The sequence below is a fragment of the Sceloporus undulatus genome, chromosome 9 (genome assembly GCF_019175285.1).
Source record: "Sceloporus undulatus isolate JIND9_A2432 ecotype Alabama chromosome 9, SceUnd_v1.1, whole genome shotgun sequence".
NCBI classification, from domain to species: Eukaryota; Metazoa; Chordata; class Lepidosauria; order Squamata; family Phrynosomatidae; genus Sceloporus; species Sceloporus undulatus.
Genome location: NC_056530.1, coordinates 31,276,082 through 31,291,360, shown reverse-complemented (window position 1 = coordinate 31,291,360; position 15,279 = coordinate 31,276,082). Strand labels below are relative to the sequence as shown.

The following is a 15,279-nucleotide window of genomic DNA, read 5'->3' as shown; positions in this document are numbered from 1 at the left end:
TGCATGGAAAATTTTGGTGACAATAATCCTCAAGAAAGAGGAGTAAAGGATCAAAATATAAGTTAGAGATAAAGAGTATTTATAATATAGCATTACACTAGGAATAGAAGCTTTGACGATTAGCGTTTGAAAGGAAATGTTAAATCAAGTATAATATAAATTAGAGATTAAGGGTATTTATAATGTATAATCATATTAGGAATAGAAGCTTTGATGATTATTCTTTGAAAGAAAATGTTAAGTATAATATAAATTAGAGATAAAGGGCATGGCACATGAAACATTATAACACCGTTGATCACCCAGCTTCAGGAAGATATTTTTGGCTAGTTTATTGCATCTCCTGCTAGTTTATTATATCTCCAAAAACCCCAGTTTGCACCCATCACATCCCCAAAACCCTTTCCAAGTGGCCAACCACCAACCCTGGCTTTAGGCAACATCTTTTTTGAGAGCCTTTCTGGATTTAAAAACAGTAAATGAATATAAATCAATTTCTTCCTGCCTTTGTCCCTCAATGTCGAAAGTTAAAATGTGTTACTTAAAATACGGATGTGTTTATGCATGCACTTTGCTTTCTGATCAATGCAACAAGGTGTGGGATGTGATATGGGTTTTTCCCCCCAAAGAAAGAATCCAGACCAAGATGGGTTAGTTTTCCTCAAAAGTGGTTTATTGTTAGAAAGCGTTTTGCTTCCGACAAAGATTTTGACTAAGCGCACTTTGGAGAACCGCAGCATCAATGCGGAATGTACAATGGAGGTCAAAATGCAAGAGAAAGACAAATGGCAGAACAAAATGCCTCCCAACAGAGCTTTCTCCTGCCAAGCGTCGCCACGTACAACATTTGGGCAAGTTAATAACTTCCTCCTCCGCACCCCTTCTTTCATTTTGAGGTGTTTGCAGGCATCTCCACTAAGCTCAGCAGAAAAGATGCTCAGAAGAAACAAATATTCTTCCTTTCCTTCAGGTCTTGGGTTTCTTCCTCCGATCGCTCCTTCAAAAGCAAGGCATTGATACCCATTTGGAGAGCAGCCTTCTGTGTTTTGCTTCAACACAGATCCAAATGGAGACACTCCTCTTTGGACAGTGGAATACAGAATAAAGCACACTGTCCCAATTTGGTGGAGATATTCCGGACTAATCTTCTGCCTTCCCACTTTTTCAGCCGCTTATAAAATGTCCCAGTTCCTCTTACTTCTTCCCCTTTCATCTTCAGCTTACTTAATGTGCTGCAAACTGAGTTCAAAATGCAAAAGCAGTTTCCTTTCCATTCAGAGATGGGAGGATCAGAGTCTCTCCCTTCCCAGGAGGCTCAAGCAAAAACAAACTGCTGCACCTTCTCCTCACTCCTCTATTCTTGTTCATTAACAACTTTAGCCACCTGGATCACACTGGATGCACATGTCCTTGTTTTCATCCGTGAAATGTTGGAAGGCATGGTGCAGAGCACAAGGGAACACATGCTCCTAAAGATCTTGCGGAGATCAGGAGGCATCCCAGTTTGGAGGGAAGGCAATGAATCCTCCCAGTTTGCAAAAGTGTTGCAACTGGGAGAGATATCTAATGGCAAGAGAAAAAAAAACTATCTCCTCCTCCTTTGCTTCTTTCCATCCATCCTAAAAATATTTCCGTGTGGAAGCAAAACCAGAGCGCTTCCTTTCCGACAGCGGAAAGGAATGAAGTGTTAGAACAGGGCTGGGCCTTGTGGGGCATGTAGGGCATGGCCCTGGGCCCTGCATTTTTCCTCACCCGGAGGTTGAATAAACCCCACAAAATCGTCCCGAACAATTTTGCAGGGTGGTGCAATGTTATTTTGAGGATCTCCCGATCCTAAAACAACCAAGAACACCTCCATCCCAGAAAAACCCAAAAGGTGACAGTAATGGACGCACTTTCACTTCTGGTGGCCTCAAATGGGGTGGGTCTAGAACCTTGTCTCAGGTTTTGGACAACCCTTGTTCTAACTAATTCCAAATGTCCTGACTATTTTAACTGATCTAAACTGTTCTGATTCGAACTGATCTAACTAATTCTAACTGTTCTACAGCTAATCTCAGACATGCCTTATCTGCAGCTACTATTGACGAAGATAAAGGGCAATGAAAGGATTTATTTTTTCAAGGTCCTCTTTGAGTGGCAATGCAGAGAGCTTAATGCCCCTTCTAGAAGTCAGGGAGGTCTTGGGCCGAGAAGGGACCTAACGCATTCCCTATATAGGGAAAGGGAGCTCTCTGGAAATGGAAAGACAGGCCAGGAGGTGGGAAGAACGAGGTGGGTTTTAGCTTTTTAGCGGCAATTATTCTGGCTGGACTGTTACGGCGGGCTCTGTCGGCATGGCGGTAGCTTGTTCAACGCTGGCCAGAGCCACATTGCTCAGGTAGTTGGAGTTGAAGCAGCTTTCACGAACTTCATTTTCCTCTTTGGCGCAACAGCTTTCGGGGTCTTTCCAGCTCTTTCTCTGAGTGCCGCAAAGATTGGCGATAAACTGGGTTTTCTAGGGAAGAAAGCAAAGACTGTGTAAGCTTTTGTAGAAGAGGGGATAAGGAACTTTTAATCCAATCTCCTGGCTTCTAGGCAGAAGATGAGTGCAGAGCAGAAGGAAGGGTGAGCCCTGGCACCACAACGACTGCAAGGGGTTTGAGAGTCTTTTCAAGATGCATGCAGCAAGAAATCAACAGATCCTTGCAAACTTGAAAATCCTAGAGATTTGCATCCAGCCCTTTCCTCTTAGTTGGAGTTGAGCCCAGCTCCAATTAGTTACTCACCTCTTCCTTGGCACAGTCAATTCTCTCGCTGCCTTGCAGTTGGCAACAGGGTTCTGTGATGTTCTGGATGAGAGCAGGGATCTGTCTCCTGGAGAAAGAGAAACCTTATTTATAATCATCATCAACACTATTGCCATTGCAAGAGAAAAACAAAAAGACACTCCAACCGAAGGACAGAGCTTGGAAGGAATGCATTAAAAATAATGCAGTTGCCTATCATGAACCCTTTCTTTTTGCAAAAATAGTGCAATGAATTTACATTTTAAGTAAGGTTCAGGATTGTTCCAGGCCCAAAGCTGTCTAGGCCAAAACGTAAAACCTAGTGATGGCTTCTGGTGAGGTCATTAAACATTGTGAATTACATCACAAACACAGTCATGATTTTGTGCAAAACTGATAAGATGGGGAGATGGAAAGAGAGCAAGCGATTTAGGAGAGAATGGAAAAGGATGGGAGGAGTGTATCTTTGTGGATGAACCACAAGAGGGAGACACAGACCCAATAACCAAATCAATCTGAAGCTTCTTATTAAATGGAATAGTATTTCAGACCAACAACTTTTTGGGTGTGTGTGTCTGTGGGTTGTGTGGCTACTTTCAAGCCAACCGTCTGTACCAGGAATGCCATGCAGAACTATCATTTCCTCACCTGTCCCACCCAACTGGAATAATGGTAATTATTATAAGGACAACGCATATCCACACAGTGGAATTTCAAGTCTGCGGATGACTACATCTATCCTGGGAAATATAACTTTCCCCAATTCCTGGGTTTTGTCATTATGTGACAGTGGTCAGCCCCAGAAGGGGAGCGACTTACCCCTTGCTCAGAAGCGTGAACTGGCCGCAGAGCGAGTCCAGGAGGGGCGAAGTGATGTCCGCCAGGCTGACCGACTTGATCTCCTTGTCGTAGGCCGGGTACGGGGCCAGGTTGTTAAAGCAGTTGAATCGGGCGTCCATTTCACCCTCTTTGCAGCACATGTGGGGCCTGGTCTTCACCGAGAACTCCTGCCTGCAGTACTGAGTGAGGGCTTTTTCCCACTGGAGAGAGAAAAGCCAATAATAATAATAATGGTAATGGCCACAGATAAGGCCACAATAACAGCAGTGCAGAAAACATACAGGTGTAGCCATGCTGGCCAATACAGCAAATCCAATAGCATCAAAAATCCACCAAACAGTGATACCTTTATTGGCCAACCAAAGAGCACAATACACACACTTGCATGGAGCTTCGAAAGCTTGCAACATGTATATTGTGCATTTTGGCCAGTAAAGGTATCACTGATTAGTGGATTCCTGATGCAAAATGAAAGATAATGCAAAAACCACCCAGCAAATAATCCCCTTATTTCACCTTGATTTGGTGAAATTAGCTAAGACTTCTGCCTTTATTTCCACACAGAAAAATAGAGGGGTGTTTGTGTGAGACAGGCAATGAGCAGCTATACTTGCTTCTCAATGCTTAAACAGACCCCTAGGTCTATCTGGAGGCTAGAAATCTTTGGGTCTTGGCCAATCCATAAGCGGCAACCCTAAGCATGTGCGTAGGAGCCATGGCGCCGCGCCTCTCCAGAAGTCCCGGCTGGGCCAAACTCACCCCTTTGCGGGCGCACCCAATATCCTCCTTCCGGCAACACTTCTTGAACTCCTTCTCCACGCGATTCAGGGCCTTGGCTTGGCGCACGAACCATCCAAAATGTGACAGTGGGAGGCTGGTTGCCGCCAAGACGGAATTCCGGAATTTGCGCAGCTGGCAAATGTTCTTCATGTTTTCCTTGGTGGGCTGTCCGGGAGGGAAGGAGATCTTCAGGTTCTTCTCCTCCTTGTAGCCGGAGGGAATCTGGTACGGCTCCTCCTCTGGAAAGGTCTGGTTCTTGAAGTCGTAATCCAGGAAAGTGGCCTCTTTGACGAAGCAGCGCTCCCGATGGAGACCCCTCATCTTGCAACAGTGGTACGGCCTCGTCTTTATAGAGAATTCAGTGTCGCAGAACTTCTCCAAGACATCTGACCACTGAAGTGGAGTTGGGAAAGATGAAGGATCAATGGCAGAGGGGAGAAAAGGACCGGCTTGGGGGTCCACAGGTGTGTGTGGCTCCCAAGGATTGTTTTTGTACCCTCCAGGATCCAGATTGTCCACTTTCTGGCTCAAAATTGGGAGATTAATTGCTTCTCCTGGCATATTCCAGAAGTGGCAATTCACCTTTTTAATTTGTTGGCACCACTTAATATTTTAAAAAGTAGACTGTTTCTCAAAATGAGAATTTTTTGGGCAATATGTCTGATCCCCTTGGAGGGTCCAGGGGCACAAAACCGGCCCCCAGACCCATCACAATTGCCCACTCCCAAATAGTAACATTGTTGTGGCTGCTGTTGTTTTTAAATCTGACACCAAATTTAAGATGTTGTGAAGATGAGCCAACAGAACTGACGATAGTGGCTGTGGATTGCATATGCAGTGGGACTCCATGTGCCACGGAACCGCCACATAATTTTGCCCCCAGACTTCTGGAGTTAAAAGACAGGGATGCCACCTCCAGGTCAACTTCTGAGAGGTCGCTGGTGCTTCCCAAAATCCCCGTTGGGTGGGTTCCACCACAATCCGTGGCCTCAGAGGCGTGGAACTCCTTTTGTGTTTCCTCCAACTTTGAATAAAATGAGGCCTCCTGTACTTTGGACACATTATCTGTTCCTTTGCTGGGCCTTTGCAGGACACTGTGATGGAGGAGTAGCTGCCCATTTGTACATATCTGGAGTGAGTCCACACTGCACAACTAAAGCAGTTTGATCCCGCCTTAACTGCGTTGGAAATTATATCAAGCTGGTCATTATACTGACTCCTTGGGAAAACTTTGCATATTTCAGCTACCGATCAATTAAGCCTTGCAAAATCTTAGCAAGTTGGTGCTTTCCTTGCTGAGCTAGGGATTTGAACCCGGCCCTTTTACCTGCAGCTGAGGTAAAGGTAGGGAACCGGCACTCATCTCCTGACGCATGAAAAATGGAGACTCTAGAACAGACTCTGAGACCTGGAAACTCTATATAGGGATCCCACACCAAATAAGTAGAGCCAGCTTACCACTGCGGCACAGCAGGGTAGTTTCTCCTCATCGTCCTCCAGCTGACAGCACTCGGAAACCCCAGCTTCCAGGTTGTTGAGGGCATCTCCTTGGCGGGAAAGATGGCTGTAGCTGGTCTGGGGCAAGTTCCACGGCCCGTAAGAGAGCTTCTTCCGCCCTTGGTTGCAGATGTTGCCGATGTTTCTGGTCGTGGGGCGGGCAGGGGGGAATTCGTCCAGTCTGTAGAGGGGGGCTGCCCGGGTGCAGAGCAGACCGTTGAAGCACCCACTAGGCCGCCTTGCCCTGGGGCCAATCGGGCCCGACAGACTGACCTGGGGCTCCCCATGGATCAGGACGGGGAGGTCAAGACCTACGCAAGAACAAGACACAGGGAAACCTCCATTAACAAAGACCAAAACACAGGGAAACCTCCATTAGCAAAGTCTGCATTGTTCTGGGGTAGGACTTCTTTCATGGAAAACTTGGTACCATTGGCAGAAATACCATGGAAAGAATAGTTCCTGGGTAGGACCTCTTTAATAGAATTAACAGATTAATAGATTAATCTCAATAGTTTTCTTCCACTTGCAAGAAAGCCTTTGAAAACGACACCATTTTCCAACGCTATTTACAATTCAGGGCTTATCCTGTGCAAAACTTGCACTTAAGATTTTTTGCACAGAAAAAAGCATTTTCCATGCAGGAGGCAGCATTTTCTACATAGAAAATAACATTTCAATGTAGAAATATTAATCCCTGAGTAGAAAATGTTGTTTTATTTGCAGAAGATGTTTCTGTGCAAATAAACTGTGTGCTAAATTGATGCAGAACATATCCTCCATTATAGCATTTCCTGCAGAGGAATTAATATTCCTGGGTTGAAATGTTATTTTCCATGCAGTAAATACTGTTTCCAGTTCTGCACAAAACAAGTCCTGAACTGTCAAGATTCTTGTCAGTCCATGATTATTTTTATCAGGATTTCTCCACGCTTGAAATACATGTTTTTCAGCCATTCTCCGGCACTTTCTCCAGCAGGGTCCCAGAGTCAATCCAGGTCTCTCTCAGTGCTCACCTTCTCCCAAGTCGATTTCTTTCTGGAAGAGAAACTCCAGTGGGATCTCATCCGGAGCGATTTGCTGTTGGAGGACGTCGTCGTCGAAGGGTTGAAGAGGTGGCTTCTCAGCCTCATCTCCTGAAGGGACAGAAAAACAGGATTCAACCAAGAAATACCAGCAAGTCATTCCGAAATACCATTAACTTCCAGTATCTGAAACATCATCTTTGGAGCATCTAGGCTCATTTTCCAATTCCAGACCTGCAGATGACCATTCACACTATACAATTATAGTGTGATGATTTCGCTTTAACTGCCATGGTTCCATCCTATAAAATCCTAGGATATGTAGTTTAGAGAAGGGCATTTAGCCAGAGAGCTCTAGTGCCTCCCCAAACTATAGATCAGAGGTTCCCAAAAGATGTTAGTATTAAAAACCATTTTAAATAGTTTTCAAACAGGGACAGGAGTCGCATATTCCTTGAAATGTTGTTGTACTTCAACTTCCATCAAGGACAATAGGCTTTCCAGGCTAGTAAGGTTTTCAAACAGGGATGGGAATCGTGTGTTCCTTGAAATGTTGTTGGACTTCAACTCCCATCATCCCTGAACCCTGTCTATTGAGGCTAGTAGAGTTTTCAAGCAGAGATGGGAATTGCATGTTTCCTTGTAACACTGTTGGACTTCAACTCCCATTATCCCTGACCCCTGGCTATCCAGGCTAGGGGGCTTCTGGGAGCTGCAATGCTAAACCCACAGAGGGCTGCACGATTCCCATACATGTTTTCAAGCGTTGCGATCGTCCCGGATTAGTTTAAGAAAAGATTTCCTAGGCTGCGCCGCACACATCCTGGAGCTCTGCTGATACGAAGCGTATCCAAAGTAATTTGCTAAAAATCAAACCAAACAAGCCCTGTTTGGAGATGACAAGATGTCAGTTTGTGGGGATGGAGGGGGGGGGGATTAAAACCCATTGCAGCCGCCCTTGCAAGCAGGAGTTACAGTTAATCGCTTCTTAATCGGTTTCAAGTATTTCCTCCCTCGGTTACACAGCCAGCTGGCATGCATACAGAACAGCAAACAGGAAAATCTGGCCCAGCTTCCTTGGCAAGGAGGAATTGGGGCGAGAGAGTATTTCATACTTCATCACACGGAGGTGCAAATTAGCAATGGCAATTAAGGCTGGCATTTCTGACCCTTTCTGGGAGAGTTTCCTGGGTACCAGTTATCTATTCCTAAGTATGGAAACATCCTCTACATCCACTAACTGTCCCAGTTTGTCAGGAAAAAGCTAGTTTTTTCTGCCTTCCCACTTTTTTGCAGTTGCGTTTAAAACGTCCCGGTTTCTCTCTCTTCCTCCACTTCGGTCCTCAGCTTACGCCAATTGATGCAAACTGAAATGTGAAAGGAGTTTGCCCTCCATTAACTCAGCAGAAAGGCAAGGAAAAGGCAGAAGCATGCCCTTCCCAGTTAAGCAAAGCAAAAGCAAACTGGTGCTGCCTCTCCTGGCTTGCTTCTTCCTCCTCTTTCATCATGTTTGCAATCTTTGACCACACTCTGAGGTTGCTTGGCCACATGCGTCCTGGTTTCCATCTGCAAAATCTTGGAGGGTATGGGTAAATATTGACACAGAGACAAAAGAGACCCAAGAGGAGCTGCTCACCGTGAAATCTCTGGCTGGGCTATGCATTCCTGCATGCTCCTTTTGCAAAACCAGGAACGCTTTCTTCCCACAGTCAACAGAGGTGGCCTTGCAAAAAGCAGTTTATTTAGGGGTTACGTAACTCTTGGTTTTGCCCTACGCAGCAAGGAAACAGCAGAAGGGGTGGCTTAATAACCCCAGTTTTATATTTTAAAACTCAAAAATGTGGGACTGTCTGGATGGCCCTCGTGATCCCTTCCAGCTCTATGAGTCTAGAATGCCAGCAAACCTCCTGCAAATCTTGGGTGCATGGCTTTCCCGGTTAGGATTACTAAATTCCAGGGCCTTCTAAATTTGCAAAAACTAGAAGGCCCTGAAACGTGGTAATTTTGCAAATCCTCTCCAGGCATAGATTTTTGTAGGTTTCTGGGATATGTGGCCATGTTCTAGAAGATGCTGGTGAAACGTCAGGAATAAACTCTTCTAGAACATGGCCACATAGCCCGAAAAACCCACCAAAAGCTATGGATGCCGGCCGTGAAAGCCTTCGACTTCACCTCTTCAGGCAATTTTGCAAACCAGCTCTCGTTTTGCAAGGCTTCATTGCCTGAGCAAGGTTCTCCCTTTTCTGTTCTTCTCTGCTGAATTAATGGAGCGCAAACTCCTTTTGCCCTTGGAGCTCAGCTTTCAGCAATTGAAGGAAGCTGTGGACCAAGGAGGAGGAGGAGGAGAAAGAAAGTGGGACATTTCAAAAACTGGGAAAAGTGGGATGGCAGAGGTCCAGCTCAGCTTGCAAGGTTTCACTGATTCCTTCCAACCATTTCCAAAGACTTTCCAGGGGTATCTATGTATTTATTTAGCTTTCTCCTTTGCAGCCCTTGTGGGTGCCAGGACTCACCCTGCAATCTGCTTTCCTTCTGACTAAAAGCAAGGAGGCTGAAATGTTTCTTATCCTGTCCCCAAAAGTAAGTGATAAGGAGGAATCCCTTCGTTTCATCTTGATCTGGGAACAGACTCTTTAGCTAAGATCTCTCTCTTAATTTCCAAACAAAGCTGCTTTATGTTCTGCATCCCTTTCTTCATCCAGAGTTTGCTTTCTGAGCGAAAGTTGATCCAGCCCCACCTGAAACTATGTTAAAACCCTTTCTAGGTTAAAACCGATTACATTAGAAATGTTGGCTGTTTTGAAACATTTTTCATAGCAAAGGAAGCAGCTCAAGGGCTTTGGAAGATGTTGCAAAATCGCTTGGCTGAAATGAAACAAAATGGAAACACGCACAAAAACAAAAACACACACACAAACACACAAAGCGAGTCACAAGATCTCGGAGCGAGCACATTTTTCAAATGCACCAACCCAAGAGACAAAAACAAAGTTTGCAGACGTTGCCATTTAGTCCTGTACTAAACGGTGCTAAAACATCTGACAAGGCAGGATTTTATTAACCCACATATTTTTAATCTTTGGCCAGTAGAATGCAATGCTGCTGAGGCTTGGAGGAAATAGGATAAATATATAAATAACAGGATTTTAGATTTCAAGGAGAGGGATTGAAGATAGACTTGTGCTGTTTGGAACAACTGTTTAACAAATGGAGGGATGGTCCAGGAAGGTTAGGCAAACCATGAAGGAATTTGGGGAGCACAAAAGTAGATTTGGTGCATGCAAAATGTGCATCTCTTGAACCCATCAAGCTGGAGGTAGAGGGGGAAAGCGGGAGGCAAACAGAGAAATTGGGGCATTTTTGAAGCGGCTGAGAAAGTGGGAAGGCAGAGGATTAACCATGCAAAACTGGGGGATACTGCCAAATCAGGATAGCTGGAAGATATGCAACTGAAGTAAGCTGAGAACAAAAGGAGGGAAGCAGGAGGAAGAGAGAGAAACCAGGACATTTTAAAAGCAGCCGAGGCCCAAGAAACACTGCAGATATAGTCCAGTTTGAGACCGTTTTAACTGCCCTGGCTCAGTGCTAGGGAATCCTGGGAACTGTCGTATTGTGAGACATGGTGCCACAACAAACTACAATGCCCAGGATTCCCTAGCACTGAACCGGGGGATTTGAAGCGATCTCGAACTGAATCATTTCTATAATGAGATCTGGACCTGAGAATATGGGAATGCAGAGGATGAATTGGGACTGTCTCTGCCAAACCAGGTCCGTCGAAGGGTTTTGGATGGAAGTCAGCTAAAGAGAAAGGGGGAAAGCAGGAGAGAAAAGCCAGGGCATTTTAACAGCATCTAGGAAAGTGGGATGGCAAAGGATTAACCAGGATTATTGTTGCCAAATCTGACCAATTGGGGGATATGTTTCTATTGTATTCACTTAATAATACAATTGATTTCTATCCCGCCTCTCTGTGCAACACAACCGGGATTGCGTTAAAATACACAATCCCGTATCCCAATAACCTGCCAACAGTTTACAGATGAAAACTTACCTTTGGGAGCCAGGGTGGCCGCCTTGGCCAGGGCTAGCCACAAAGCCAGGAGGAGACCCAGGAGCATCATCTTCTGAGCCATTTGGAGACGGAGAGGTTGCTGCGCCGGCTGGGATTCGAGGGACAACTTTTCCTTTCTTCCTCAGGGGCTTTGTCCTCCGTCTGCCTCCCTCTCTGTCTGCCGAAGCCGTCTGCTTCCAGCTCTTTTATAAGACGGTCTCAGGCGCTCTCTGCCACTCAGACTTTGGCGGCTAAAAATGAGTCACGGTCCGTCTGACGTGGGACGCCACACCTTGAGCATGAGCAAAAAGGGACACACACACACCGCACCACCTCAAAACCACAAGATGAAGGAGAAGGAGAAACAAAACGCAGAGTCATTATTCTCTTCTCGAGAAGTACACAGAGCGATTGGTTTAGAGAGCTGTCAGGAACAAATGGAAGGAAAAACAGATGGGGAAAAAAACGAGTAAAGAATGCCGCTTCTTATGAAATCACAGGCAAAGAACTCGATCTTGTTCCAACCGGATGGAAGGCAAACAATTTATTCTTGTAATCGGTCTGCATTTGGTTATATTAACTGCTTTTCCTCTTTTCTTGCAACGGCTCATCTTTCTATGGTATCATGAATAATAATAACAGTAATAAAATGTATTTCTATTCTACCTCTTCAATAAGATTGAGGCGGCTTCCATCAATAAAAACATAGAACACAATAAAGTAAATCCTATCATCTCCCCTTCCTTGAAACAAATCCACCTAATTACAATACAACCAACATTGTAAAATACAATTAAAATCATTTAAAACCACCATAACAGAAGCAAGGCATCTTAAGTCAACCATTAGGGCAGTCCATGAACTATGAACTATTATGAATGATGAACTATTTATGCATTATGAGACCCATTAAAGAGTCGCCACAAACCGGAGATGACTTTAAGGCAAAACAATGTATACAGAATTGCTCCCGCCGCTCCAAAAAACATGTTTTGAACCCAAAGTACAACGATTTGATAGGTTTGAAAGGTTTCAAATGTTTTAAAGAAGGCTAACAGAAGTGGCTTTTTGAACAAATGGATGGATGGAGGATGCTGGGAGTCGTCATCCGAAAAACAAAAAGGGAACCCTCCCAAATTCTGGTTCGAAACGCACAGAAAAAGTTAAAAAGATTTAGATAACCGCTCGATTCTCTGCAATCCTGTTTTTTAAAAATGCGAAATAAAGCGACCAAAAACAAATCTCACATTGGTGGCAGAATGAAAAGGAGACGCAAAGATTTTGCAATTCAACGAAACATTGAATTCTATTTTTGCTGTAAACTTCACTTCCTCTAACAACCGAAAGATCCAGAAAACAATGATGTTAAGAAGGAAAGCAAATATTATTGTGGTTATCTTACTTTTCTAGTAGAGAATTACTTCTCCTTTGTTGCCGTGATCAGATTTCGGCTCAGACAAACAAAGAGGAGAACTCTGGCTGGTATCTTTAAATCTCAGACAAGATGTTAGATCTTTAATTCAATGTTGAAAGGTATGCATCTCTGCATTGTTTCCGACTTATGGTGACCCTAAGGGGACCCTATCCTGAGGTTTTCTTGGCAAGATTTGTTCAGAGGAGGTTTGCCATTGCCTTCCTCTGAGGCTGAGAGAGTGGGGCTTCTTGCCCAAAGTAACTCAGTGGGCTCCATGGCTGAACTGGGATTTGAACCCTGATCTGCAGAGTCGTAGTCCAACACCCAAACTGTGACACCATGCTGGCTCTCTATAGTTGTGAGTATGGCTTCATAACTTTCAACAGCAGGAGCCGTGGTCTGTATTTAGTCTTTAAAGCAACACAGGACTCTGGTGTTCCTTGCGGCAACAGATTTGCGTCTGGATACGCCTTTGGAAACTATTACAGGGCAATTCTGAAGCGTCAAAAGAAATTCCCAGAGGCTGCAATTCCTAATATTTTTTGTAAGATCTTCTCTGGCCCAAGTGCAAAAACACGCTCACGGAAGCCCTGTTTTGCATTTAAAAAAAACCCTTGCAGAGCGTCAGCAAGGTATTAGTCCTCAAACACAGCTTTTAAAAACAAGCAAAAGCCAGTGAAAATCAGTGGATGGAAATCCCACAAAAGCAAAGCAAAGCAAAGCAGGCTTCAGGGAGTGATGCACACACTTTGGTCCTCCAGATATTTGGGACTTTGGGGAGCTGGAGTTGAAAACAGCCAGAGGACCAAAGTTTGGGACCCAGTGACTTAAGTTGCAGAAAGAGAATGATTAGAACACAGAGCATACTGCAAACACATGTTGGTTAACTTTTGTACAAGTCCAGTTAATGAACAGTGCGATCAACACCACAATATTGTTTGTTGTGCTGCCGAGTTGACATTTTGCACTGTCGCGGATCTTGGACACACACATATATTTTTGGAAACGTCATCCTTTCCGTCCGACCCGCAAGAGTTGTAACCTTCCCCAACCGTCTTGCATGCGTCCTGTTCACCCCGAGCATCTCCCAACCCACCATCCATTTCATCATGGAGTGTGCTGTTGTGTGCATGCCGGAAGCATGCTTGCAGGCAGCGGCTTTTGCGGGTAAGAAGTCATGGACCTGGGTGCAATGGGTCAGCGTTGTCACGACGAAGGATGGACGGACGGATGGACAAATGGCCACCTCGTGATACAGATTTTGGTTGTAGTTCGTTGCTGTTATCAATTTTCAAGTCACTCCTGACTTATGGCAACCCTGTCATGGGGTTTTCTTGGCAGGGGTTTCCCATGGCCATCCTCTGAGGCTGAGAGAGTGGGACTTGCCCAGAATCACCCAGTGGGTTTCAATGTCTGAGTGTGGATTCGAACTCTGGCCTCCTAATCTAAATCACTATACCATCTTGGCTCTTCTTGGTTGTGTTTGTTGTTGTTGTGTGCATTCAAGTAGCTTCCAACTTATGGAGACCCTAAGGCCAACCTTGTTTGTTGTTGTTCTGTGTCTTCAAGTCATTTCTAAATTGTGGAGACCCTAAGGCCATTGTTGTGTTTCTTCAAGTAATTCCAATTTATGGAGATCCTAAAGCCAACCTCGTTGTTGTTGTTGTTGCTGTGTGTCTACTAGTAATTCCAACTTCTGGAGACCCTAAAGCCTCGGAGTGTAGTGGAATCTCCTTCCTTGGAGGTCTTTAAACAAAGGCTGGACAGCCATCTGTCAATGGGGATAGTTTGATTGAGAGTTCCTGCATGGCAGATTGGGGATGGACTGGATGGCCCTTGGGGTCTCTTCAAACTCTATGATTGCATGATTCTTCTTGTTGTTGTTTGCTTTTGTGTGCCTTCAAGCCATTCCGACTTATGGAGATCCTTAAGCCAACCTTGTAGTAGTAGTAGTAGTAGCAGTTGTGCGTCTTCACATTGTTTCTGACTTACAGAGACCCTAAAGCCAATCTTCTTGTTGTGTGCCTTCAAGTTGTATTCAACTAATTTGATCCTATCCTGGGCTTTTCGTGGCAAGATTTGTCCAGAGGAGGTTTGCCATTGCCTTCCTCTGAGGCTGACAAAGTGTGACTTGCCCAAATTCACTCAGTGGGCTCTACGGCCAAGATGGGATTTGAACCCTGGTCTGCAGAGTCGCACTCCAACCCTCAAACCACTACACTGCACTGTCTAACCAGCATCAAAACAAATCCATCATCATCAAAAACGGTGCATAACATCTTTATCCCGCAGGGGGCATCCTGGGGATGTTTTGACGTGAGGCGCCAAGCTGTCTAACTGGGAAGGTGCGTCAGCCAAAGTGGGTTGAACCGAGGGCCAAATCCTTGAGGGCTAGAAACCTGACATATTTGGAGGGCAAACAGGGATTAGCCTTGACAGCCGTTTAAGACTCCGAAACACACAACTCTACTTGTCTGAAACAGAGAGAACACAAACAGGATCTGGCGCTAAGCCCCAAAGACAGCAATAAATATTGAAGTTGTTCAGGTGTGACTTTTTGTCTATTGAACTGCTGCTAAAACATATACGCAACTGTGCATCTTAAGGGCGAAAAGTGCAAAATTTCGACAGGACCCCCATGTTGCCTTTTTGTCGTTGCGTGACTTTAAACCTTTTCGGACTTATGGAAACCATAAGTGAAGATTTCACCTTTTGGATTTTGGACTCATTTTGGAGCTCTCTAATAAAGGTGGCTAAATGCCTCACAAAAGCTACATATCACATTTAAAACTGGATTATTTCTGCATATAGATGCAAGATGCATATAGATGTCAGAAGACGAGGTTGAACGTCGCACCAGACGCATGCAAAGGATGCTCTCCAACACTCTTCCTGCTTTGG

At 44.8% G+C, this 15,279-nt stretch overlaps 2 protein-coding genes across 2 annotated transcripts in view; both read right to left on the bottom strand.

The window, feature by feature from the left end:
* Positions 1-651: 651 nt before the first annotated feature.
* Positions 652-14,200, bottom strand: ECM1 (extracellular matrix protein 1). The gene is made up of 7 exons (XM_042441224.1): positions 10,965-14,200; positions 6,902-7,021; positions 5,847-6,196; positions 4,368-4,781; positions 3,588-3,808; positions 2,769-2,856; positions 652-2,497 (listed from the first exon to the last, which is right to left on the bottom strand). The coding sequence occupies exons 1-7, from the start codon at positions 11,044-11,046 to the stop codon at positions 2,300-2,302; spliced, it is 1,473 nt and encodes a 490-aa protein (XP_042297158.1). The 5' UTR covers positions 11,047-14,200; the 3' UTR covers positions 652-2,299.
* Positions 11,445-15,279, bottom strand: part of TARS2 (threonyl-tRNA synthetase 2, mitochondrial) — a 29,816-nt gene continuing 25,981 nt past the window's right edge. The window contains exon 18 of the mRNA XM_042441216.1: positions 11,445-11,579. The gene's annotated coding sequence lies outside the window, so the exon portion shown is untranslated. The remainder of the gene's footprint in view (positions 11,580-15,279) is intronic.

Coding starts and splice junctions, on each gene's coding strand:
- ECM1 (XM_042441224.1), bottom strand. CDS start 11,046: ATGGCTCAGAAGATGATGCTCCTGGGTCTCCTCCTGGCTTTGTGGCTA. Junction 4,782..5,846: donor TACCCTGCTGTGCCGCAGTG/GTAAGCTGGCTC, acceptor ACTCCACTTCAG/TGGTCAGATGTCTTGGAGAA. Junction 2,857..3,587: donor TTCACGCTTCTGAGCAAGGG/GTAAGTCGCTCC, acceptor CTCTTTCTCCAG/GAGACAGATCCCTGCTCTCA.